The following is a 24,865-nucleotide window of genomic DNA, read 5'->3' as shown; positions in this document are numbered from 1 at the left end:
TCAAGACACAGATATGCCGCCTGGTTACAAAATCAGGATAATGTCTTCTCCTTTTTCTCTTCCTCCTCCCTGGGCTTTTTCTTTTCATGGAATCATCAACTTGCAGATGCAGCGTTGGGAGCCTATTTATAGCTCCTGTTTGGCTCAGCAAGCAATGCCAAATGGGATTTATTTCAACGGTCCCACAGTCAGCCTCAGCTGTTTGTGACATCTTTTCAGACCCGGCCGGATGGACCTCGCTGTGGCGGGCAGGTGGGATTTTGAAGGGGCCAGATATTTCTAGGAAAGCGCTCGGCTCAGAACAGCTTGTTTTGTTTTGTCGGCCTGTATTTTTAGCACACTCACAATCTACGGGATCAGTCAGGAGGATGAAGCTATCTACCAGTGCATCGCTGAGAACAGCGCCGGCTCCACCCAAGCCAGCGCGCGCCTGACGGTGCTGTGGGCAGATGGGTTGCCTGGTCCCCCGCAGAATGTGAAAGCTGAGACCGTCTCCGCAACCACTGTCCAGGTATCCTGGAGCGAACCTCTGCAGAACACCAAGGAGATCATCGGTTACGTGCTGCACATAAGGAAAGCTGCAGGTATGGGAAAAAACCTGATGCTCCTTCTCCTAGGTACTTGAATATTATGGTGATGAGGGGCATGTAAATGACTAGATAGAGAGATGATCAAGTTATCTCATCCCTGTCATCTGAATCTCCCTGAGGATTAGTCTTTGTATGCAGGTCAGAGAATAGGAGATAAGAGTAAGCAGAATATGAGAAAAGTTATACCAAACCTTCCATATAGCCTAATAGTTAAATATAAGGAACCGAGTGCTGGTATTTCCTCTGAGAGGGAAGGGAAAGTGAAGCTATATGGGCCCAGTCCAACTCCCATGGTGAGTAGAATCAGGCCAGGCAAATGCAGTTCCTTGTTTTGATGCAAAACCACGACTTAGTAAACTGTTGCTGCAGCATTTGTCTGTCCGATCATTCCCTCTTAGGCAAAGCTAATGCCTCTCTGCTTTCCCTTTCTTGTGCATTTCAGACCCCGTGGAGATGGAATACCAGGAGGCTGTTAGCAAAAGCACCTTCCAGCAGCTAGTGACGGATTTAGAGCCCTCGACCAGTTATAGCTTCTATATAAAGGCTTATACCTCCCGGGGTGCCAGCAAAGCCTCTGAAGTCATGGTGGTGAGCACGCTGGGAGAAGGTAAGGAGACCTAAAGCTTGAGAGATCTGATGCTGGGAAACCTGCGGATAGCAGCTCCATTTATCGGGCTGATAAATGTACTTGAATATTTTAGATCATGTCTTCTTATTGTTCCCCCTTTTCCCTGCTCTGTATTGTGCTGTAGGATGTTATATAGAATTCAGCTGTCGTCTTATGACAAGGAGCTAATGGAGTTCCTCATCCTGGCAGTATTGGACTGGCAAGTCAAAAGCAGCTCACGCTCTGTCTGATCTCCGACGCTACACAGCCTAACATTGTGTAATTGGAAGTTGTTGAGGGTTCTTTTTTTTTAAAATGTAGCCGTTTCTGTGTTGGTTGTGTGCCCGGTTGCAGGTGAAAGGCTCTTTATTGTTTATAATGTACCAAAGGAGAGTCTTTTGCAGCAAGTGGGGTATGTTTGTGGATTTTCTCTCCCCATCTAAACACACTACAGAGACCTCTGCAATGTTTTGTGCTGTGCAATGCCAGTGGCTTCCTCACACAACCCTTTTGTTCCCATTTCTCCTTCCCCGAGGTCCCTTCTCTGGAAAATGAGTGAGTTCTTTTGATCACCTCAGTGGGGCCTGACTTCATGCTGCCTCATGCCTAGATTTCTGCCCCACCCCCACCCCAAATTCTGTGTGCAGCTCTTGCAGGATCAGGCCCTAGCGATGAAGGAAGTAAAGGGCATTCGCCAGGTGGTGCTCTAGGTCTCAGTTTGGAGTCATTGGGCCAGATTTTCAGCTGGTGTGAGCTGGGGTAGCTGCTTTGAGGGGGAAGATGAGGTAGAATAAAACCAGCACACCTGCATAGAGGGGATCCACAGGTGATATAGAGCGATTGGAGCTGCTCCTGTGCCACTCACTTCCTGGTTACTGGCTCAGGGGGAGAGGCCGGGGAAAAGGTTGTGGCAAGGGTAGCCCTACGCTGGCAGCCAGCTACATGAGAGTAGCACTCTCGGGCTCTGGATGCCCCATTGAAGCCAATGGGAGTTGAATGCCAGCCTGTCTCAGGATCAGGCCAACGCTGCGTTGTAACCTTAAACCACTTGTTTTAAACAAAGACTAAAGTCCAGGTCCCCCAAGGTATTCAGGTGCTGAACTCCCATTGAGGCTCTGGGCCTAAACCCCTACGCATGAAACAAAGGTCTCCGTGTTCCCCAGGAGCCAAAATACTGTAGTAATGTGAGCACAAGGTCTGGTGTCTGAGCAGCCATTCCTAAAGAACCCGGCATGTGTACTTTCTTTGGATGACTGTGGTTCTCCTGAGGGCAGCTGATTAACAGCCCAGCAGAGCGAATCCTTGCTTTACCCACCGAACAAGAAGCTTCCCTCCCAGCCACAAAGCCCTGACCTGGAGCGACCTCATCTTTCAGTTCGACCTCTGGGGCTTATTCGTACCTTGGCCTCTCTGTGGAGGTTGCCAGTTAGTGTCCCCAGTGTGCAAGTGCTCTTTGTGATGGGAGACACTTGTCCACAGGAAACTGGACAGAAATCACCCAACCCTGTTTAATAGGCCACAGTCGTGAGATGTGATAACTTTCAGTCACTGGCCGTGTGCAGGAGGGTGTAGTGTTTTCTGAAGGGGCAGATCTCTGAGCATTTCAGGCGGCGGATGCCCATGGTTTATCTCAACGGCCTCTTCTTTTGCTGTGAGACAAATGCATAGGAGGGGTGTGTTTTCCCTCAAGAAAGCACTCTGATAATGAATTTGAAATTGAAATATCAGTGATATGAGGAGAAAGGGCCTATTTCAGATATAGTTGAAATAGGGCCATTGACTTCAAGTTGGTGAATCAGATCTCAACTCGGCTTTCAGTGGATGTGAACATTTGCTATAGTATTTAAGTAAAAGGGCTAATAAATCCTTGCAATGGAACGGGCTGCGTAGTTACCCTTCAAGGTTATTCACTCAGCATTCTGAAGGAAACCAGTCATCCTTTTAGCTTGGCTTTCCTTTCAACGTAGAGAGAGGGGGTGTAAACTTTAAAATCCTTGACCCAAAGCTCTGAGTTCAGTAGCAGTAGCCAGCAGCCACGCATGCCTCATAAAACTTGGTGTTTTTTGGATAAGGTTGGGGCAGGCTGGGTAGGGCTTTTTGACATTATTCCCTTAAATCAGCACGTGCACGTTTACGTATTTTGTATCAGGGTAATAAATTTCCAGGCTCTTTGAAGCTTGAAGGCATCCTTGTACAGCTCTAATGTCTTTAAAAACAACATCACCCCATGTAACAAAGATTAACCACTAAGCTGCAATTTGTAATGGACAAATAAGCCTTGCTAAATACCCCATTCTCCCTCCACTGAGCTTAATTCACTTCTTTTTTTCCCTGATTGCTGCTGTTTGAAGGGGCTCTTATCATCTAGTTCATCTGTAAAATGTTGTTCTAAAAGACTCTCCTAAGACAGAAATGTTTTTGTGACTTATTTTAAGTTCAGTGACACCAGGTTTGGTTTGTGTTTTGGGAAGGCATGACGACAAGGAGAGACTTAGGGTATGTCTACACTGCGATAAAAAACGCGTGGCAACGAATCTCGGCGCCTGAGTCAGCTGACTCATGGCCATGCTGCGGTTTTTTTACTGAGGGTAGTGTAGACGTATCTTTCAAATGCCAGATTCTGAGTTGCTCTGTTCCTGCGCTTGGTGGAGAAACAGAGGGGTGGGGCAGAGGTGGCTTTAAGCCACCTTTGCAGTCTCCAAATTCTAGGACAGCTGAGGCCTGCTCTACTTTCCACTCTGCTTCCCATAGCCCTCTCAGGACAGCGAGTTACGTCTCCCTGACTGAGGATCGGACCTGGTTTTAACACCACCTAGAGCTGCTGCTGCTGCTTTAAGTTTCCGCACTGACATAGGGTCTTTACTGGACTTTACACCAGTGGAAAATTGGCATTGTGGAGCTCCCGTCTGCCACACCCAGCTGTTTTCTGTTCAAGGATAAAATATTCTATCTAGCAGGCTGAAAGGAGCTGCAAGAACAGAATCTGTGGCATCCCAGTTCCATAAAAACGTAGAGCACTAGACTTGGATGTTCACTGAAAATAAGACTGATGCCAAGTTTATGTACAGTGGAACATGTTCATATGAGTGCTTAGGTGGCTTTTTTGGTGAAATCTTATTGACGGGAAAGGACCTATGCTGTACAGGACTGTAAGTATCTGCAGAAGAAATTAGTGTGTTTGTCTATTAAAACTGACTAAAATTACTGTGACAGGAAAAATATGTTTTTTCCCCTCCATACAATATTCCATGTGCAATGTCTTATCTGATGCTGTCAAGTTTCCCCCAGGATGGCTCTGTCATCCTGACTCAGGGACAGAGGAACAGTGATACTTAGTGTCTCTGCCACTAGAAGACGTATTAGATGTGCTCAGAATCCTCTGTTGTGGCATGTCTGTTGCCTGTTCCTCACAAAGCCGCAGCTTGCCAAGCTTTATATCTTAAACAAAATAACAAGATGAATTTTGCCCTGGCTTACACTGCATACAACCCCATTGCAAACTGTAGGGTCCAGTGCATCAGGGCAAAACGTATCCCAATAACTTCTATATAGATGTGGCCATTGCAGTTCCTAGCCACAAGGTGAATGTCAGCACAATACAGAATTATTATCTGGTAGAGATTTTTCCAGGGTGTAATATGGTGAAGAAATTCAGTTCCTTAAGAACAAGGCTACATAAGAGTATGGGGCTCTCTGCTTCTTGATGCAAAATGTGCTGAGACAATTTGCCTCAACACCAAACAGAGAGACACTACTTGCAGTGCAGAAGTGAGTTTTGCTTCACCGGTAGGTTATGGGTTAGGCCCCTGAAGAAGCCAGCCTGAGCTTTCTGGGAGTAAGATGAGTTGGATTTGGCCCTTAATTTGTAGACAAGAAAAGATCCCATAACAGGCGTTCTAGTGGCTGGCCCGAGACTGGGGATGTGGCTGCTGGGCACTGACTTGGACTTATTTCAGATTTCGATGCCCGTAAATGCACGTCTAACACACAAATGCTGGCAAATAGCAACAAGCCACATATAGTTGCCTCCTTCAAACCGTTCCTCCAAACTCCTCTCATATTTTCTATCACTACTCTCAACTCTGATGCTTTCCGCTTCTTTCTTTGCACCTGGTCATATTAAAAAATGAAAAAGAAGAAGAAGAAAATACCAAGGAGGGAAACCAAACAAATGATCTGCATCCTTGGTAAATATCTGGCATTAGAGAAATCTTCCTCTCTGTTTTCCATTGTTCATGCTTCCGCCCTGTCTACACCACACCTGGTTTTCATTTCTTGTCACGTCTCTCTTGTTTGAATTCTAAGCTCTTCAGGGCAGGGACCTGATGTAAAGCTCTTGGCATAGTAGTAACACCATATTCAATAATGTGTTGAGAAGTGGACAAACGATCATGCAATGGAGAGAGGGGTCTGATAACAAGACTCTTAGAGCTCTTCAGTCCAGTCCTGAGCTCCCATAAGCCAGTTTTACATCTGTGTGACTCCACTTATTTTGGTGGAGTTACTCCAAATATGCACTAGCATAAGTGAGATGAGGATTGGTTGGGCCCATTGTCCCAGGCAGTCTACAGGCAGGTGCAGGAAGACAGCAATGCATTGGGCCATCTTCGGAAGGTTTTCTTCATAGTCTAGAATCCTGTTTTTTTTTTTAATGAAAATTTAAATTGCACTGGAACTGAAAGAGCCAGCACAGAAGCTGTTAGTTGTATTGTGAGGTACCATCTCAATCCAGTCACTGGAGGGAATGATTGACAGGCAGAGGGGGAAGAGATGGGTTAGATACTGTAGGTACTTCAGTATAATATGAATTGGAAAGATGACACAACACAAGCCTAGAAAGAGCAGAATAGGCTAGGCCCTACTCGGAGACAAACTGTGTAAATTCAGAACAACTCCATTGATTTCAGTGTATTCACTCTGAATTTATGCAAGTGTAGATAAGATCAGAATCTGTTCCAATAGTTGGGATTGCTGCTCAGCCTTCCGGTAGTGAGATAAAGATGTGACATATTACAGATGGGGAGAAACAGGTGCACGCCATAGACGCAAACAATGTGACTTTTAAAATCTCAAACTATATGTGCATCATAACAGCGTGTAAGCAGCACACACTCCTATTCTTGTCTTTTAATGCTTTTTAGGGTTTTCTCCAGGACTTTTTGACATTTCTCTAGGATGAAGACTGTTCCTTTAGTCATCTTCGGCTAAAGAGGATGCCAAGAAGAAAGTTGAAATGACCTGGGGAAAACTCCAAACAGCACTGAAGAGGAAAACAAGTATTCCATCCCTTAGTAAATTTGGGAGACTCCTTACATATATTAGATATATTTTACCTGTTATATATACTTCTGTGAAACACATATAATTGTGTGTGTACACATGTGTATATATATACACATACCTCTATACTGCCATGCTGTATACACTTATTTGTGTAATGAAATTATAAAGAGCACATGCATTCTACAAGTGCATACATAAAATGAATACTATATATTCCAAGTTTAAATGAATACTATATATTCCAAGTTATAATGAATACTATATATTTCAAGTTTTGAAGGAGAGAAGTTCTTGTGGTTTTTATTAAATGTAAGGCTCTTATACCGTAAAATAAAACAAACTCTTCACAAATTGGGGTGGCCAATGTTAATGTTTCTTTGTCCAATGGATAATAAAGGTATTTCTCCCCCCATTACCACATTTTCATTTATGATTCAGGTAATGAGGATCTAACAAAGTGCAGATTTTCAGCCAGCCTACCATTGAGCATATACCCACTTCTGCGTGCACAACCAATGCACACTCATTTTTGCACAGATCCTGCATGTTTGTGTGCAGATTGGATTGGTGGGCACCCACTAGAATCTAAACATGGCTGCTTGTATGCACAGATTTGGCAGATACCTACGTCTGTGGTGCAATCAGTTGCATGCTCAACGTTGGAGTCCAAAGGAGTAAATGTTGCCCCGAGTGTGCCCACTGCTCTTCTTTTGATACATGGCAGCTGATTTCATTGTGTCTCTGTCTCTTCAGCATACAGAGTCTCCGTAGAAAGACACATGCCTCAACGAACAGATCAGAAAAGGCAGTTTTTGTGCGCACCCCGGTGAGGCATGCACTGTAAATGCTGTGTAAGAACCTTGAGAGATGGCGAGAGAGAACCCGTGTACTGTAATATTACAATATTCAGAGGCTCACGGACTTTGCCCAGCTGAAGGCTGCTGTGGCAAAATTCCAGGAACTTGAGAATTACATCGAAATTGCATACACCTGAGCAAATGAAAAGACTCTGTGGATGCACCTCTGTGCACTTTGTGCCAGCGAAAATGATCAGGCCCTTTTTAGAAAAGGCGTGGGCAGCAGCATGACAAGCACTGTGGATAAAAACGTTTATCACAAAATGCCAAATCCTACATTCCCTAAACTTTAGAGAAATCGGGATCTAAATCCAGATCCAGACTTTGCAGCTGGCCCTTATGCCTATAATGGTCTAAATGACAGACCTCCCCGAACTTCCTCAGCTTTCAGAGTTCATATTCTCAGGCCAGATACCAGGCTGTGGCCGAGCTGAGCCTAACATAGCTTAGGGCTGTGCTATTTGTACACTTGTTGTCAGTGGTCCTCAGAGCCATTCCAGTAGCCAAGTATTTCCAGCGTGCAGGGTTGCACTGGACATGCCCCCTTGGTCCTGGGGGAGGGGAGAGACGTAGACGCAGCTGTGGCCACCCTGCATTACTAGTGGAGCCCTCTATGCAAGGTAGATCCTCCAGTGGCCAAACCACGGCTGAGTCCGTGCAAAGCAGCTGCAATAGGGTGACCAGACGTCCTGTTTTTAAAGGGACAGTCCCATTTTTGGGGATTTTTTCTTACATAGGTGCCTATTATCCCCCACCCCCTGTCCCGTTTTTTCATAGTTGCTATCTGGTAACCCTAAGCCGCAATGAGGCTGAAATTCTGTACCCTAGTGTCCTTAGCTGTTAAGCTCTTTCAATACATCCTGTGCCTGACCAAGGTTTCTTAGTCTCGAAGGTGATTTCTGCAACACATAGTCCTTGAGCGTTGTAAGGCAATTTAGAGACGTCCAGGCAGTTCCCCCCCTCTCCCCTCCCCGTCATTTCAGCTTTGTTCAGGTGGCACAAGGCTAAGCACCCTGTGCTGCCATGTGAGATCTGTTTATTTAAGGATATGCTCAAATTTTCAATTCCTGGGGCTACCAAATGCTGAGCTCATCACACAAAAGTGCTGCGTTCTTTCTCCCTAGCGGAGAGAACATTGCATGCGCCCATGTATAGCCCAGCCCTAGCTTAGGGATTGACTCCAGGACGGTTGCCTGAATGGAATAGTATTGTGCAGCACAGTCCTGGTGTAGCCGTAGATCCATTCACTGGATTTATGCTGTGCAAGCACCTCCTTCATGATTCTTAGGAAGGTCAGTTTTCATCTCCAGAATGATATTGTCATCTCATGGAATGGCACGTTTTATCCCCATTGTCACGTCAAATGGGTATGGGGAGAGAAGCATAACGTAGTACACCTTCTTATGTCCTCCTGTGAGCCGCACGGCTGCCTTCTGGGTCCTCCCCATGTTAGTTAAACCAGTGTAGACTCCTTTATGCGCCATTCAGTTCGGCGTTCCAAATTCAGAGGTGATGTGTAAGATACATTTTGGTAAGCGAGTGTGAGTCTAAATCTAACCAAGTAACTCCTGGTCTCTAACTCCTGGTCCCATATGTTATAACAGGGACAAAATACCATTGCTAGAATGTCACATGGTGAAATGAACCTCTTTGAGATGTCACCATGGGCAGATGCTGGCCGTGTGAGGACATGAGACCAATAAATAAGGGCCACGCTTCAACGGGTGGGATCCATCACCTCCACCTCCTCTAGGGATTCCGTTTACAAGGCTATTTTCCATTTTAGGGTAGGGCCTGGAGTTCCACCCCCTAGGCTGAGTCAAATGGCCGGCCTCAAAGAGGGGACCCCCAGACCACCCCACAGTTTTGTCCTGGAGGGATCAGGAGGGAAGGAGTATTATAGGAAAAATTACATTATTGGATTTAAAAAAAAGATTTATATCTACATCTTGGATGAAATGGCATGTTCCAGAACAAGTTTAGTTCTGATCCATAAACAGACTCCATTGATGCGTGTACACAGATGAAGCCATAGTGTAAACAGATTTCCATTTCAATAACTTACACATCTGGGTACTATCCTGGTAAGAAGCAAACTTTGATATAATTGGTTGTTTTCCGATAACAGATGTTAAACCAGAATATGTTCATACAAATGAATGTGGAAGCCTGCTTTCTTCGTTTTCTACTGAGTGTACATGGGGATGTTCTCCTAATGTAGGTCAATGGGAAAACTCCAACTCATTGTTCCCTTCTATTGACTTACATGTAAGTCATTAGGAAAATTCATTGACTTGCCCTGACATTGCATCCCAATGGGAATCAATGGAGATGGAATACCTTTTTGGAAGTCGTATTACTGTGATTGCACAGAAGTGTCTCAAACAACAGATTAGTTTTTGTTTTTCCACAACAACTGTACTTCTTTGAGAAAAAAACGTTTAAAATGTCTGGGAAATTTCAGATCCTTCCCATGTGCTGTTTTGACCATAATCTCATAAAATAGTAAAAAAAACTGGGAAAGTAGCTTATTTGCTGTTGTCAAGCTTCAAACTGGCACAATTACATTTTATCAACATTTGGAAACAAACTTACCTTTTCTGTAATACCATGATAAGATACCACTCAGTTCAATTAAAAACTGACACATTTAAAATCAATTATTATTATTATTATTTATTCAAGTATACAATTACTTTGTGGCACTCTGTGCCAAAAAATATTGTCAAGACAAATATCTCAGAAAGCGTCGATGAAAGGTAGGCTTAAGATAGCTGAGGTAATGTCTTTATTGGAGCAACTTCTATTGGTGGAAAGTACAAGCTTTCGAGCTACACCCACATCGTTGTTATTGGGGCATTTGATGCACTGGATGAGGTACGCCACATGTTGTGACAAGCATAGGGAGGACCCATGAACCTTGAAAGGTGTATGTTGTGAGGGGTATTGATCTTTGTGGTAGTGGAGATGCATCTGCACGTTTTGCACCTGTTGTTCTAGCAGGGTCTAGTGCTGCTTTGAGTTGGTGTGTTCTGATCTGTGGGAATTTCGCTTCTGATGATGAACTTGGCAAGTTTAGCAGGTTATCTGAAGGCCAGAAGTGGGGGTTCAGGAAAGATTTATTTCAGGATATGGTCTCCCTCACATATGTGTTGTAGCTGTTTGATGATACCTCATATGGGTTCCAGTGGCTGGTGGTAGGTAACAACCAGGAGTGTGCTGAAAGCGGGGGTTTTTTTTCTGTATTGAAGCAGGTTCTCATGGGATATTTGAGTGGCCCTTGCCATGATGTTATCTACTTCTCTGGTGGTGTAATCTACTTCTTCTTCTTTGTTTAGTGAAGGCAGGTTTACTTGTGTTTAGGTGTATAGTCCGGACTTTCTCTTTGGAGCAAGTTATGTGGTATCTGAGTGTCTGGCTATAGATAACAGATTTTTGTGGTGTGTCTGAGGTGGTTGCTGGCTCTGTGGAGGTAAGGTGGGTTTCTTGTATATAGTCATTTGTGGGGTTCCATTGTTTAAGCTAATCGTGGAGTCCAGGAAGTTGATGCTGGTATGGAAGTGTTCTAGAGCAGTGGTTTTCAACCTGTAGTCCACAGACCCCTGGGGGTCTGCAGGCTATGTATTAAGATTTCCAAAGGGGTCCGACCTCCATTTGTAATTTTTTAGGGATCTGCAAATGAAAAAAGGTTGAAAACTACTGTTGTAGAGAAAGTTTGATGGATGGGTGATGGCTGTTGAAGTTGTGGTGGAAATCTATGAGGGAGTTTAGGTCTTCATAGATACTAAGGTTAGAAGGGACCATTATGATCATCTAGTCTGACCTCCTGCACAATGGAGGCCACAGAATTTCACCCACCCACTCCTGCGAAAAATCTCTCACCTATGTCTGAGCTATTGAAGTCCTCAAATCGTGGTTTAAAGACTTCAAGGAGCAGAGAATCCTCCAGCAAGTGACCCATGCCCCATGCTACAGAGGAAGGCGAAAAACCTCCAGGGCCTCTTCCAATCTGCCCTGGAGGAAAATTCCTTCCCGACCCCAAATATGGCGATCAGCTAAACCCTGAGCATATGGGCAAGATTCACCAGCCAGATACTACAGAAAATTCTTTCCTGGGTAACTCAGATCCTCTTCTGTCCGAGGAGGAAAATATCATGGCTTATCTCAGGTATATCGTCGGCCTTGTGGTGCATTTTGCCAGAAATTCTTCCTCAAGGTGTCCCATGAAGAGGTTGGCGTATTGGGGAACAATCCCAGTATTCGTGGCTGTCCTCATGGTTTGGACAACGTGTTTGCTGTTAAAAGTGAAGTTGTTATGGGTGAAGATGAGTTTGGATTTCTGAGGGTTGTGCATTATCTTGTATGTGTTTGAGGCAGGCAGCCACGCCATTGCGGTGAAGGATGTTGGTGTATAGGGAGGTGACATCCGTGGTGGTAAGGATGGTGTTTGATGGAGGTTGTTAAAGTTTTAGAGTTTCTTGGGGAAGACTGTAGTGTCTTGGAGGGAGCTGCCCTTTTGTGTGGTGAGTGGTTTAAGGATGTTTTCTATGAGTCCTGATTAGGGATGTAAATATCATTTAAAAAGTTAATAGTTTAAACAATTAAAAATATTTAGTTTAAATGGTTAAATGATTAAAGGGCTGGGGCTGCTGGGGCCACTCCAGCCGGGGCTGCTCCGGCTGGGCAGCGCGGGATGGCTGGGGCCAGTGGGTGGCTTGGGGTGGCTGGAGCCAGTGGGCCAGCCGGTACAGGGTGCCTGGGGCCAGGTGGCCAGGCGGCCCAGGGGTTAACAGTTAAGGTGGGTTAACTGGTATGACTAATGCTTACCGGTTAACATTTTACATTTCTAGTCCTGATATTCCTTCAGTAAAAGTGCCCTGGCTATATATGATGGGCCTGCTTAGGTTCCCTTGTTCGTGTATCTTGGGAAGCATCTAGAAAGTCCCTTGAATGGGTTCATGGGGGATGAGGTCGTAAGGTTTTGCTTCAAGTTGCTTTGGGAAGGATTTGACAGTATCTTTAAATTCCTGGGTGAATTGTGTTAGGAGGTCTTCTATGAGTTCTTTACAGTAGGTGGTGTCAGAGAGTTGTCTGCTGTCCTTGTTGACATAGTCATCACGATAAATGGCTATGGTGGTGTCCCCTTTGTCTTCAGGTTTGATCACTATTTGGTCGATGGATTTCAGAGACTATCTGCTTTCCTCTTGGTGGTGGATGTAATGTTTGTTGAGGATTTCACAGTGAATTATTTTCCTGAAGTAATCAATGAAATGATCCAGTGTGTGGTTTTGTCCTCTGGCAGCATGTGCAGTCCAACGATTCTTTTTTCTTATGATTGTCATTGAGATTGTGGTGCTTGTGGGTGGTGTCATCTTTGTTGTGAAAGATGACACCACATCGTGATTGAGGTGGAATAGGTGGAAGAAACCACCTCCAACATACCTTACCCTTCTGTTTTACAGTCTATCCCAACTTGTATTTAGCTCAGACACTCTACTTCCTTCCCCAAGTCTGTGTAGCTCAAAAGCCTGTACCTTCCACCAACAGAAATTGGTCCAATAAAAGATAGTACCTCCCCTGTCCTGTCTCTCTATATTCTGGGACCAACATGGCTACACCAGCACTGCAATAAATGGTTAGACATTTCTGAGAAAAAGAATAGTGACTGTAATTACAGCAGCGAGGATACAACCACAGGACCCCCAATCCTTCTTCTTTTGAGTGCAGACTGCTAACCAAGTGGACTCAGGTACTAATTTCACCCCTGTTCGGTACTTTATGGAAGATTAACTCCTTTTTCAGAGGTATCTGATATTGGCTACTATTGGACACAAGATACTGCTAGAGATGGACTATTGTCCTGTTGCAGTTTGGCAATTCCAGTGTTCCTGTTGACCAGGGTTAACTGAGATCAGATTTATTCCCAAATTGTTATAGGGCTAGATTCTCTCCTGCACCAAGGGCAGGGGCAATAAGGAGCTAGATCCAGCTCTTTGATTCTTGGAGCAAGCCCCGGCCAAGTGACTTCAAGCTACACAACTGGTTTAGAGTCCTTAAGGGACCCTAAAACCATCCAGGATTGCCATGGTGTGGCAGATCTCTGTCACTCCTCCTGCCTGACCTCAAAACACCTCCTCCCTCCCCTGCCATGCCCTCTACACCAGGTGTTAGGGGCCCAGAGCTGGCACATTGGTACCAGCTGGGATACACCTCTTTGACAAGGAAATTCTCTGTGGGACAGTTGTGGTCAGTTTGCACTTAGTGAATGGTGCAAAAGGGCCAGACACTGATTAGAGCATTTGCTCTATAGAGTTTTGTGGTAGTCAGCAAATGTGTTAATGACTGAACAACACCTGGGACGCCTAAAGAATGTTGTACACGAGGTGTGGGAAGAAAAGGAGCACAGAGAGGAAGGGGAAAAAATTCTGCCAAAAACCTCAGTCCAAACTGTCTCTCGTATTATGTGTTGGGCAGGCACCCATGTGAGCCTACGTTTTCTATCCCTAAAACGCAGCCTGAGGTTTCCATCGCCACCTTGTTTTTTTAACTGAATCAGCTGTGAAAAAACCCCATGTTTAAATTACAGGGCAACTTGAACTGGGTTTGCAGACCCACAAATCACTGGGGAGCTTCTCAGGCCGTCCAGCTAGGTGTGGTTGGCTCACTCTTGGTACATGGTTTCGCTCTGGTTATCTTTGTGTTAAAACACTACCTTGGATATGTGCAAGGAAGAAGCAAATATGGGAAAACTCTCTGTGCAATTCACCACTCCAGACGCCGGGAAGAACTTTGAGAATGGGACCTGGGGGGGCATATAGCTAGCACTAAGCCTGCTCAGTGTTCAGACTTTAAATCTTTCTTTACCTCTGTGACATAAATCTACACGTGGCCTGTGTAAAACAGGAAGAGATGCAATACCCCCAGGGGCGCTGGATGGACCATGCTCATCAGCAGCCCTTGCTACACCCTGTCAGGGCCAGCCATGCAGTGGTGCCCAGTGCATACATTGGAGGACAGCCCCACTCCAGCTAGCTACATCCCCATGTCTCCTGACACTAGCAGCTCCTCCCCTTATCTCAAGGGGTCTGAGCCCAAAATCTGTTGATGTCAATGGAAAGACTCCTATTGACTTCATTGGGCTTTGGATCAGGCTGTGGGGGGGGGGGGCGTAGGCATCAGCATTATGGGTAAGTGGGGATAACAAAGTAAGAAAGGGGAGTACTGCATCTCCCCCGCCCCCCAACCTTACGCATCCTTGAGATCTGGTAAGTACATCCCTTTACAAAAAGATTATGATGAAACTGGTTGCAAGGTAGCAGCAACATAGAGAAACTTACTGCCTTGATTGAAACTGCTTTGTTTTCACTCTGATCCCTGATTCTTTCCCTTCTTTATTAACCTCTCTGTGTAATGGCCCCTGAAACACACTGCAGAGCCGAGCCCAGACTAGCAATCACTGCTGGAACAGCAACTGCAAGTCAGTGCAGGAAGCCTGAGAGCTCAGCCGGTTGCAGCATATTTCACGTATTGCTTTAAGACTAAAAAGGAAAGGAGGACTTGTGGCACCTTGGAGACTAACAAATTTATTAGAGCATAAGCTTTCGTGAGCTACAGCTCACTTCATCGGATGCTTATGCTCTAATAAATTTGTTTGTCTCTAAGGTGCCACAAGTCCTCCTTTTCTTTTTACGGATACAGACTAACACGGCTGCTTCTCTGAAACCTGCTTTAAGACTGATGTCTCTAACTCCATCCTTCTGGTTTCTCCCTCCCTCAGGGATTAATCACTCTAAAAAGCTACCATTGCCCTCGGGGAAAGAGAAGGGAATCTGGAAATGCACTTCCGATGCTCCTGCATTCCTGACCTGACCCGATGGGGCCGAGAATCAAATTGCAGACAGACTCTACAAAGTAGCCTCCTAGCTTGTTGAACTGCCATGCTGAGAACAGGAAACGGTTTGAAACTCGCACAACTTCTTGAAGGAATTCAGGACTATAAAAGCAGGATCTAACCTAAGCTAATCTTCTCCATCAAATGAATCTTTCTATCACATCCCCTGACTCAACAGCTAACATGAAATACTAGCAGGGATTTCATTATTTTTCTGTGCACAGCCGATTATGTTTAGGCTACGACAGGCACAAGCATGACCCAAGTCATTAAAAACCTCTCTCCCTCTCTCTCTGTTTCAGTCCCAGCAATGCCGTCCCTCTTTATTAAAGTTCTTAACAGCACCACCATCCAAGCGGTGTGGGAACCCTCCGTCAAACTGGGCCAGCAGGAAGGGTTCAAACTGTACTACCGTAAAGTTCACCTAGCCCACTTTACTGGCCCTATGCTCCTGCCCAGCAACGTTACATCTTATAACATTACTCACTTGGGTAAGTACTGAGGAGGGCTTTATCCGCATTACGTGCCTTTGCTGAGCAAGAAAATTCCCCTTTATGTTGTTGTCATTATAGCGGAATGTCTAGAGTAATATACGACAGCTAGGGAACATATATCATGAGTGCCTAGCAAGGTTTGTTTTCCACTCCTCCCTTAGGCCCTCAGCCTGCCCCACTGATTTAAATGAGAGCAGGTTCGGGTCCCTATACTTACAGTGACTGGCTTTTGCAATGCATGTAAAATGTCTCTGTTTTATTGACAAGTGCAGGCTCAGCAAGATTAGTGTACTGAAGCTCTTTAACCTGAAATGCCCTCCTCGTGTCTTTTCTAAAATAGACCCATCAGTGGTATATGAAGTAAAACTCCTGGCATATAACCAGCACGGGGATGGAAATTCTACTGTCCGCTTTGTATCCCTTCGAGAAACAGTTGAAAAAACAGGTAAGAGGCCAAAGCAGGCCAACTTGTGTACGTGATGTGAACTGTCACAGGATAGGAGTGATCTAGCCAGAGACAGGGAAGGTCTTACTAACACGCAGGTAATTTAATAGTGCATCCAACACTGTGTGTTGCTACTTCTGAACCGTCACCTTTAAGAAGCACTTTATTTTCTGCCCAGCAAATAAATTTGAAGCTAGGTTGCATGGAGAAGCAGTGCCTTCTGGTGGCTAATATGGTTAATTCCAGTTGCTTAATCTTCATACATATTCATCACCCCTTCTTTCTCTCTAAAGGAAGCAACTGGAAATAATATGGGCATGAACTGCCAACTCTGTAGCACACTCCAAACCACCAATTACCGATCATTGGTGTTGCTAGGAAGGAAAACGTTCTGGATCTGGCGGCTCAATTCCATCTAATCTCTAGTTACAGAAAACAAAGCAAAATGTGCACACTTTCCGGTACTCCTGTAACTAAATAGCACTGTTTGTCTTCTAAATTCAGGTTGTACGGGCCCCAAATGGAGAATGTGGAATGCTGTTTGGTGGACAGGCTAGAGAGTACACACAGCTAGCTCTCTCTCTTTCACAAGCAACAGCTGTGCATGGACAGCATGTTGTTATTTATTTAAGTGGGGGGAGGGATAGCTCGGTGGTTTGAGCATTGGCCTGCTAAACCCAGTGTTGTGAGTTCAATCCTTGAGAGGGCCTTTTAGGGATCTGGGGCAAAAATTGGGGATTGGTCCTGTTTTGAGCAGGGGGTTGGACTTGATGACCTCCTGAGGCCCCTTCCAACCCTGATATTCTATTATTTGTATTATTGCAACACCTAAGAGCCCCTCTTATGGACCAGGATCCCGTTGTGATAGGTGCTGTACAAACACAGAATCAAAAGATGGTCCCTTCCCCAAAGGCCGTATGTTTTTATCACCAATATTGCATTAGAAGTCTTAGGGTTAAATCCTGGGAGTTCATTCTGTATATTTGCAGTTTCAGCTGACTTCAGTGGGAACCCAGAACATATATCCGAGGTCAGAATCTGGCTCTTAATAGACTCAGAGCCAAATTCTATCCTTAGTTACATTTAGGTAAGTTTGCAGTCTCTTCACTGTACTCAGGGGAGCAAGTCAGGTTTTAGTGCTCGGACTGAACCAGAACTGGGTGTAGTCACCAGTGTGTTGGGCTATTAGACAGATTAGATGAGATTGTGTTGATTATAGTAGTTTAAGGAGTCCATTGTTGTCCTGCTTTTCTACATCTCCACAAACTTATTGCAGAGTGGGTGATAATAGCAGATAAAGAATCATTGTTTCTGGAGTGGTTGGTTAGTTGTTAACAATCTGGGACACTTTTGTCTGTGACAGTCTCTCTCTGTTAACAAACCAAACAAACAAACAAGGAAATTCCTGTAAACAAGAAAATGAAGAAGAGCCTGTCTGAAACTGACAGAAGAATGGAGGCTCCAATTTGTAAAGGTATTTAGACATTGTTCTACTTAGCGCTGCAAGACCTGAGTGACTTAGATGCTAAGTCCCATTTTCAAAAGTGATTTAGGAGCCTACATCTCATCAGAAGTCAAAATCACTGTCTAAATTGCCTAGTCCTTCCAGTGCTGAGTGAAGAAATGCCTAAATCCCTTTACAAATCTGGTCCTGAACTGAAGTCCAGATTTGACCCGTCCTTTGCTCTTCTTGCTGGTGCACAGGAATGGACGTGAACAGAGTTTTGGTTATGCTCAGCTGTATTATCATTTTCACATTGGAGGCTGTCTTGGCTTTGGAAGCAGATTCCTCCCTGGTCTAACATGGTTTTGCCATCTCTCACTACTTACTAGGATTCTGTTCCCACTGCAGGGAATTGGTCTCAGAACAGCTGGTGGGTTTGCCTTTGCTTTGTGAGCTGCAGTGATGAGTTAAGGATGCGTTTGCTGCCATGATTCTAGTCTCCTGGCTCTTCCACACCTAGACTAGACTCCTCTCTGGGCCCAGTGTCCAGAGGCACTATTTGCAGCTTCCATTGATTTCAGCTGGAGTGGTGGGCAAGAGCACCTCTGAAAATCAGGCTTCAAATAATTTTAACCTAGTTCTTTGGAGGGCATCCGTGTTAGGTAGGAAGAGAGAAAGAGACTGAGTGTATCAGTGCTGTAGTTACCTGGAGGCAAGAGGATTCACCTCTCAGGGGAATCTTTAATTGTTCACACCTTTTGTGTTCTTGTATGTGTTGAAAAATACCCTGGTGCTTTGGGAGTCATTTTAACCAGACTTCCAATGGGAATATCTTCAAAACAGAGATTGTTATTCATACTGTACCATTAACGTAGTAAACATGAATCTCTGCTGGAAGTACAGATAAGTCCATCAGCTCCATTCTAATACTTAGCCTTTGTTTTGAGGGATACCACTGAATAAGATATTATAAACTGCTCTGGCTGTATGCATCCGATGAAGTGAGCTGTAGCTCATGAAAGCTTATGCTCAAATAAATTGGTTAGTCTCTAAGGTGCCACAAGTCCTCCTTTTCTTTTTCCTCCAGTGTAATTCACATCATACCTCTGACACAGAGAAAATGCAAAGTTTACAGATCCCCAGGCAGGAAGGCAAAATAATTGTATGTTATCCTTTCGCTTTTCATCTGAACACAGCATTAGAGATCAGAGATGCAGGCTCGACTTTTAAAGGAAATTGCTTGTCTCAGGAGACTAGGCTGAAAGCTTTTGTTCCCGTGTAGCAGAACTGCCGGATTGCAGCAAAATCTTAGGAATTAGTTCAGTTGAAAGTCCCTGCTAGCCCCTCCAGCACAAAGGGAAAGGGGGAGACACGGGCCTGTAAATAGCTAGCTGCAATACAGCGGGTGTATTTGGGGAGAGCGCTTCGCTGTTATGGAAAGCTGTTGCAGAGCTGTTGTGTTTTCCTCAGCTAGCTTTAGCCTGTAGTTACATCAGCTCAGACAGTACCCTCAGATGTTATTCCAATGGCAGTTCTAGGTACAGATCACGGAGAGGGGATAACGTCCGTCTGTAAGAGTGTTCAGCTGGCAGCCTGCTGCAGCCATCGACCTGCAGTCTGAATAAAACAAATGTTACGCTTGGCATCCCATTTCGTTCATTAAATAACAGTGTCCAAAGTTTTGGCCAGTGCTAGCCCTGGGTGTTACCATGGATATCGGTTGATTGATCTGGGGACGTTACCATGAAAGACTGTCAGCAACAACTGGCACAGATGAGCCACACCCCTGCCTCCACGCCCCTCACCCGGCACTGGATAAATACCTTTTGGCTACGGGCCCAACAGAAGAGAGCCCCACGGTGAACGAGCACATCTTACGCCAAGTCCTAAAGAGCCACCAGACGGGCTGTGGTGAGCCGGGTCCAGGGCAAAGAACTTGCACCGGCAGGGTCCTGCTGGTCACAGCCTGGAATCCAGCTCTGAGGGCAGCCAGCAGGGCTCCCCCACTGTGGCCACTGCCATAACGGGACGTTAAGGAGAGCAAAGGAGTTGCTTTGCCAGCAAAGCTGTGGGGAGGTACCCCCTCATAGTACAGTGAGGCCCCTCCTGCCCCCCAAACATTCCCTCCCTCCCTGCCCCTTGCAAACCTCCCTCTCCCCCACGCATCCCTCCTCCACAACTCCCTCCCCTTTCCCAAACTCTCCTCCGCTCCTCCCACCTCCTAAAAAACACCCCCCACCCTTCCCCTGCCTCAAAGACCCCACCCACCAAACACCCCCCTCCTCCCCTCCAACACCCCCACCCAAGCCTTCCCTTCCCCCAACACTCCTCAGCCCTCCCCTCTCCCACCCAACCTTTGTCCTCCCCTCCAGGCCACTGCTTCTACAGCTTCTTCCCCTGAAGCACCTTCCACATCTGTTTTCCCCACCCAGGCTCCCCTCTCCCATATCTGAACCTCCTTCGGGGCGGGGGAGGGGGCAAGGAGGAGCTGCTGCTGGACTGGGATCAGTCTCTTCCCTGGAGCTGGCTCAGCCCTCCTCCGTCCCCAGCTGGGCTCCCCCTGCTCTGTCTTCTCAGCCTGGGGGGCCATGGGGAGGGAGCTGTGCCAGGTCCTGATAGCAGGGGGGACAGAGCCAGCCCCCTCGTCACAGGAGGCTGTGACGGCAGCTGCCTCCTCCCTGCCCTACCAGGCCCCTTCTCCGCTGACTGGCAGAGAGTGGGGTGGGAAAGCTGAGTGCTCTGCCCTCCCCTCCCCCAATGAGGGCTTAAACCTCCAGGCTGAAAGTTGGGGAGATGTCTCCTCCTTCCTTCTACAACTGTTAGTCTCTGAGCTACTCAAGAACATGGCCTGATGCTGGGCTTCCCACCCCAGCTCATGCTGCGGTGCTCATGTGTCTAGGATCGGAAGCACTAGGTGGCTAAAACCCCAGGGACTAACCCCTTTTCACTGCTTCTCCTCACAGTGTTGAATCCCCCATGTGACTGCATGAAAGATGAGCAAAGTAATAAGACCTCCACCACGGGGATCATCATTGGGATCCACATTGGAGTCACGTGCATTATATTCTGTGTCCTGTTCCTCATGTTTGGGTACAGAGGAAGGTACGGTTCTCTCCCCACACGGGCCGAGTGACGCTAATACACTATCTACTTGTATTGTGCTGTTTGCTTTGCCCTGGTGGTTCTCAAGCTGTTTGAAGTGTTCTCAGACTCAACCGATTAGATTAGACCTGAAGTGCACAGGAGTTGCGGGCGCTCACTTGATCGTAAGCAGAGCTGTGCGGCCACATCCAGCAAGAGGCCTTTGATGTCAAGCCAGCACCTCGCCCCTACAAAACGTATTAAAAGACAGTTGCACTAAATACCCTACCTGGGGCAACAGCTGAGGTGGCACACAGGGTGGACACATCCGCAGGGAGATCTGCTTTGAAAGCTGTGTCAGAGAAATGGGTTATAAGGAGGAGCGAGAGAACATGGCGCACCGATAAGTGTGGAGGGGGTTTTGGGTGTCCGGGGAAGGAGAGGTGGAGACAAAGACTAGAGCTGTGACTCTGTTGGCTGGCTTGTCTCTGAGTCTAGCTCCTGTTTTGGGAGGCTGTGTATGAGCAGAGAATTGGCTGTAAGATGTGAACGGCGAGGTGTGCCCAGGCCCACATAAAGGGGCTGCATGCAATGCTGGGAAGTGCTGCACTTTCAGTGTCCTCCCCCCTCGGTTTTCCAGACTGCTGATGTGTAAAAACGTCCAGGAACAGCTGTCAACCCCCCAGATCCCGAGGAGTCAGAGGAATGCCACAGGCCTGGTTCTGAACGGAGCTGCTTGGAGGGACAGGGACGACCTGGACATGAATGGGAAGCAACTGGAGATGAACGAGCTGGAAAGGTTGTTTCTAGCATTGCCTTCCCAGGATCAACAGGATAAGGGAATAATGGTAAGGGTCCTGCCTTGACATTAATCGTGGGATTTACAGACACTCTCTCCTTTCAAACACACTCCTCTTCCCTTGATGTTTGGGGAGAGATATACGCTTAATTCCCTTCCATCCATTGAAAATATAGATCCGCTAAGCACTAATGTTTAATCCATTCCACACTGGGAGTGTCTTTGTTCCCCAGTAGTGGCTAGTTCATATAAGAGGTTAAAAGTCTACTACAGCTGCTAGCTAGAGGAATTATTATTTTATCACAAGTGACAGAGGCTCCTGCGTTTAGTGCTGACAGTCTCAAGTTTGAACCCCATTGTCAGCCCAAAGGGGGTTGGTTACGAATATACAACTTTATAGTGGTCGCCACAAACAGTCCTTATTCCTGGCACATGGGGTAGAATTTAAACTGTAGATGGTAAGGGCATCTATGTAAGATGTGCATATTCGTTCCTGGATGAACCATGTCATTTCTAAGAAGCCCAGCATCTTGGTAGTGATAGCCAAATGCAACAATTATTGTCTTTGTAATGGCATGTTTTTTCTCCTCTCAGCCAGATCACGTTCCACCTGACTCACACGATGAGACTCAGATATCTACACTTCCATTGGATGAATTCAGCATTATAGAAGAACAGCTTGATCCCCAAGCCAAAAGTCTGGCTCCTGATGATCAGGGTGGACCGCTACACAACTTTAGCCAGGAAGTCCCAGCTTTGAAACATAGTCCCACCAATGAAGGATAATTGCCAAGTCTTTAAGCCTCTTGTAGGACTCACCAAGAACCATTTCCATGTCTGGTGATGTCTTTACAATGATTTGTCAATCTCAGGTCAATTTAAGATTTCTACAGTCTGATTTTTGTTTTTGTTTTTGCTTTATTATTTCTTTTATATTGATATACAGCTTTTTTGAAGCTCTATGAAGTTTATCTTCCTGACCTGTCTCAGGCCTCTCTGTGCATTTCTTCCTACAATTGCATTATCAAGACTGGTCATAATTGTTTTTCCCATGGCTGCTAGGTAACAGACTTTACCAATTCTCCAGTCTCCATCAATGATGGAATATGGCGGAGCCTTGTTCCCTTGGCATCACAGCCCATGTTCCCCATTAGTGGCTTTAGGACTACTTTGTGATCTACTTTTTATTTCACGATGACTGGATTAAGATGAATCCTTCTAACTTGACTCCAAAAATTCAGGCCGGGAAAGGCCACCTTTTCATGGATTTGATGGTTTTGTACACTTTCTCTATTTCTCAGGATGCTTTTTTAATGATTGAATATAAATAAGAAAAAAAAATGAGGCCTGCATGAGGGCTACTGAAAGACTTGGACAAACATCCCGAGTAGACTCAGAACCTACCTCAACCGGAATGAATGTCTTCGGGGAAGTAGCAAATATCTGTGTCTTCCTTTGTTTTCAAAACAAGTTGGTCTGCATAAGCTTGGTACTACCTCAGAAGTCATGCTCCATATCTGCCATGGTGTTGTCCTTTTTTTATGTCGTCGTCATTCTGATGTAAAGCACTTCCAAACCTTGAAAGCAATGTTCTACCTCAAGTTTTATATAGAAGTTCATTCGTTTGTGTCGTCAGACCTGCTCCTCTTTCATCTGACTGTTCTGCTCTGCTCCAATGAAACCTGTTCAAAGACAAACGAAAGGGCAGTGTGTTTGCGTTAAATCCCGATTGTGGTGACATTTCGTTAGTGTTAAAAGCTTTACATTTAGCCAAGTCGTAGTGCTTGTGTTCAGTTTTGTGTGTTGGAGTTTTATATGATTGATCTCCTTTAATGACTGTTGTAGCAGGTTTACCACCACCAGTAACCTAAAGAGAGTCTTCACCTGCCACATTAGGGCCAAACTGGACCCTGGAGTACAGGTGAGCTGTTCCCTATTGCTCCTTCAAACCAGCGAACCCCCCCATTTTCTAAGGATTGTGGGCTTGATCCTACAAGAAAGTAAGCAGTCTGGTTTTGATCCAACTACGTCAATGCTTAGTCAAGAACTAAGCATGCGTGTTTTGCTGAATCAGGATCAGAGTGCTCAGCTCCAGGCAGGATCAGTCCCCAGGGAATAACCAGTTTGTCTAATCAGAGTTCCAGTCTGACAGATTATGGGACATCAGCCAGATAGGTTAGAACTACAGCTCCTACCCTTATGCACGTTCCCATCTTTACTCAGAACCCTCAGGCTCTACCATTGGCTACGTGGAATAACACACTCCCAGCTGAGATAATGGCACTTGTTGGATACTGGAGGCACTTGGCCTTTCAACCTCATTCCTCATGCATCCAAGGAGGTGCCTGATTGTCACTGACACATCCTCTGTCATGTGTTAAATGCCTCAGGGAAGTGCTTTTTGAAAGAAAAGCATATTCTGGTCCCTTCCCCCCCCCCCTTTTTGTCTAAATACATATTTCTAAAAGATGCATTTTCTTCATTAGCTTTATTTCTTTTCAGCCATAGTGTATTACATCTTACTTTTAAAAGAAAAACCCGCTAAAACTTGAGACTTCTGAATACTTAGTATTAAAAAGCACATCAGAATGTTCAAAGGTACAGCTGGATGAGCTGCCTAATATGCCACCTTTCTGAGTGGAAAGAGTGCCTGGTGTGGTGGAGGGCCACCAGACTATTTCATTAACACCTCACTGGGAAGAACATTGGTTGTTTTGAAAGGAAAGGGGGAAATTTTTTATTACTATAGGAAAAGAAAATGGAAAAAATACAGTAAGAGGCAACATGTGTATATATATTTAAAGCAGAGAGGACAAAACCTGAGATCCTTTACTCAGTCTTTAGTCAGTCAAACTCCCATTAGCTTCAGTGAGAGCTGTGTCTGAGAAAGGCCATATTCTGAAGGCCTAAACAAGTGACTAAGGCCTTGTTTACCCTACAGGGGAAATTTGATCTAAGCGACGCAATTTGAGTTACGTGAACAGCGTAACTCAAATCAACCTAGCTTATATCTATTGACTGTGGGGTCCACACTACGCGATGTCGACGGGAGACATTCTCCCGTCGACTCACCCTACTCTTCTCGATCCGGTGGAGTACAGGAGTCGACGGGAAAGCGATGGGCGGTCGATTTAGCGGGTCTTCACTAGACCCGCTAAATCGACCGCCGATGCATCAATTGCCACTTGTCGATCCCCTGGTCAGTGTAGACAAGCCCTAAATGTCTGATTCTGCCCTGAACTATGCTAGTTCAATCCCAATGGGTCAAAGCCAGACTTGGTACCATTGACTTCAACTCAGTTGTCCTCACTTGCGCTGAGGCTGAATTGGCTCATTATCATTGGTGGGGACGCACTCAGCTAACGGAGAGTACA

At 45.7% G+C, this 24,865-nt stretch overlaps 1 protein-coding gene across 1 annotated transcript in view; it reads left to right on the top strand.

Moving 5' to 3' along the window:
* The window catches only part of IGDCC3 (immunoglobulin superfamily DCC subclass member 3), a 258,903-nt gene that overhangs the window by 157,546 nt on the left and 76,492 nt on the right, over positions 1-24,865 (top strand). Inside the window, exons 8-11 of the mRNA XM_073304657.1 lie at positions 337-584; positions 1,033-1,197; positions 15,531-15,719; positions 16,063-16,167. Coding sequence (XP_073160758.1) covers positions 337-584; positions 1,033-1,197; positions 15,531-15,719; positions 16,063-16,167 — 707 coding nt within the window. The remainder of the gene's footprint in view (positions 1-336; positions 585-1,032; positions 1,198-15,530; positions 15,720-16,062; positions 16,168-24,865) is intronic.

This window comes from Lepidochelys kempii, chromosome 10, assembly GCF_965140265.1.
Source record: "Lepidochelys kempii isolate rLepKem1 chromosome 10, rLepKem1.hap2, whole genome shotgun sequence".
NCBI lineage: Eukaryota > Metazoa > Chordata > Testudines > Cheloniidae > Lepidochelys > Lepidochelys kempii.
The sequence above is the reverse complement of the archived record's forward strand: the minus strand, read 5'-3'. Positions and strand labels throughout refer to the sequence as shown.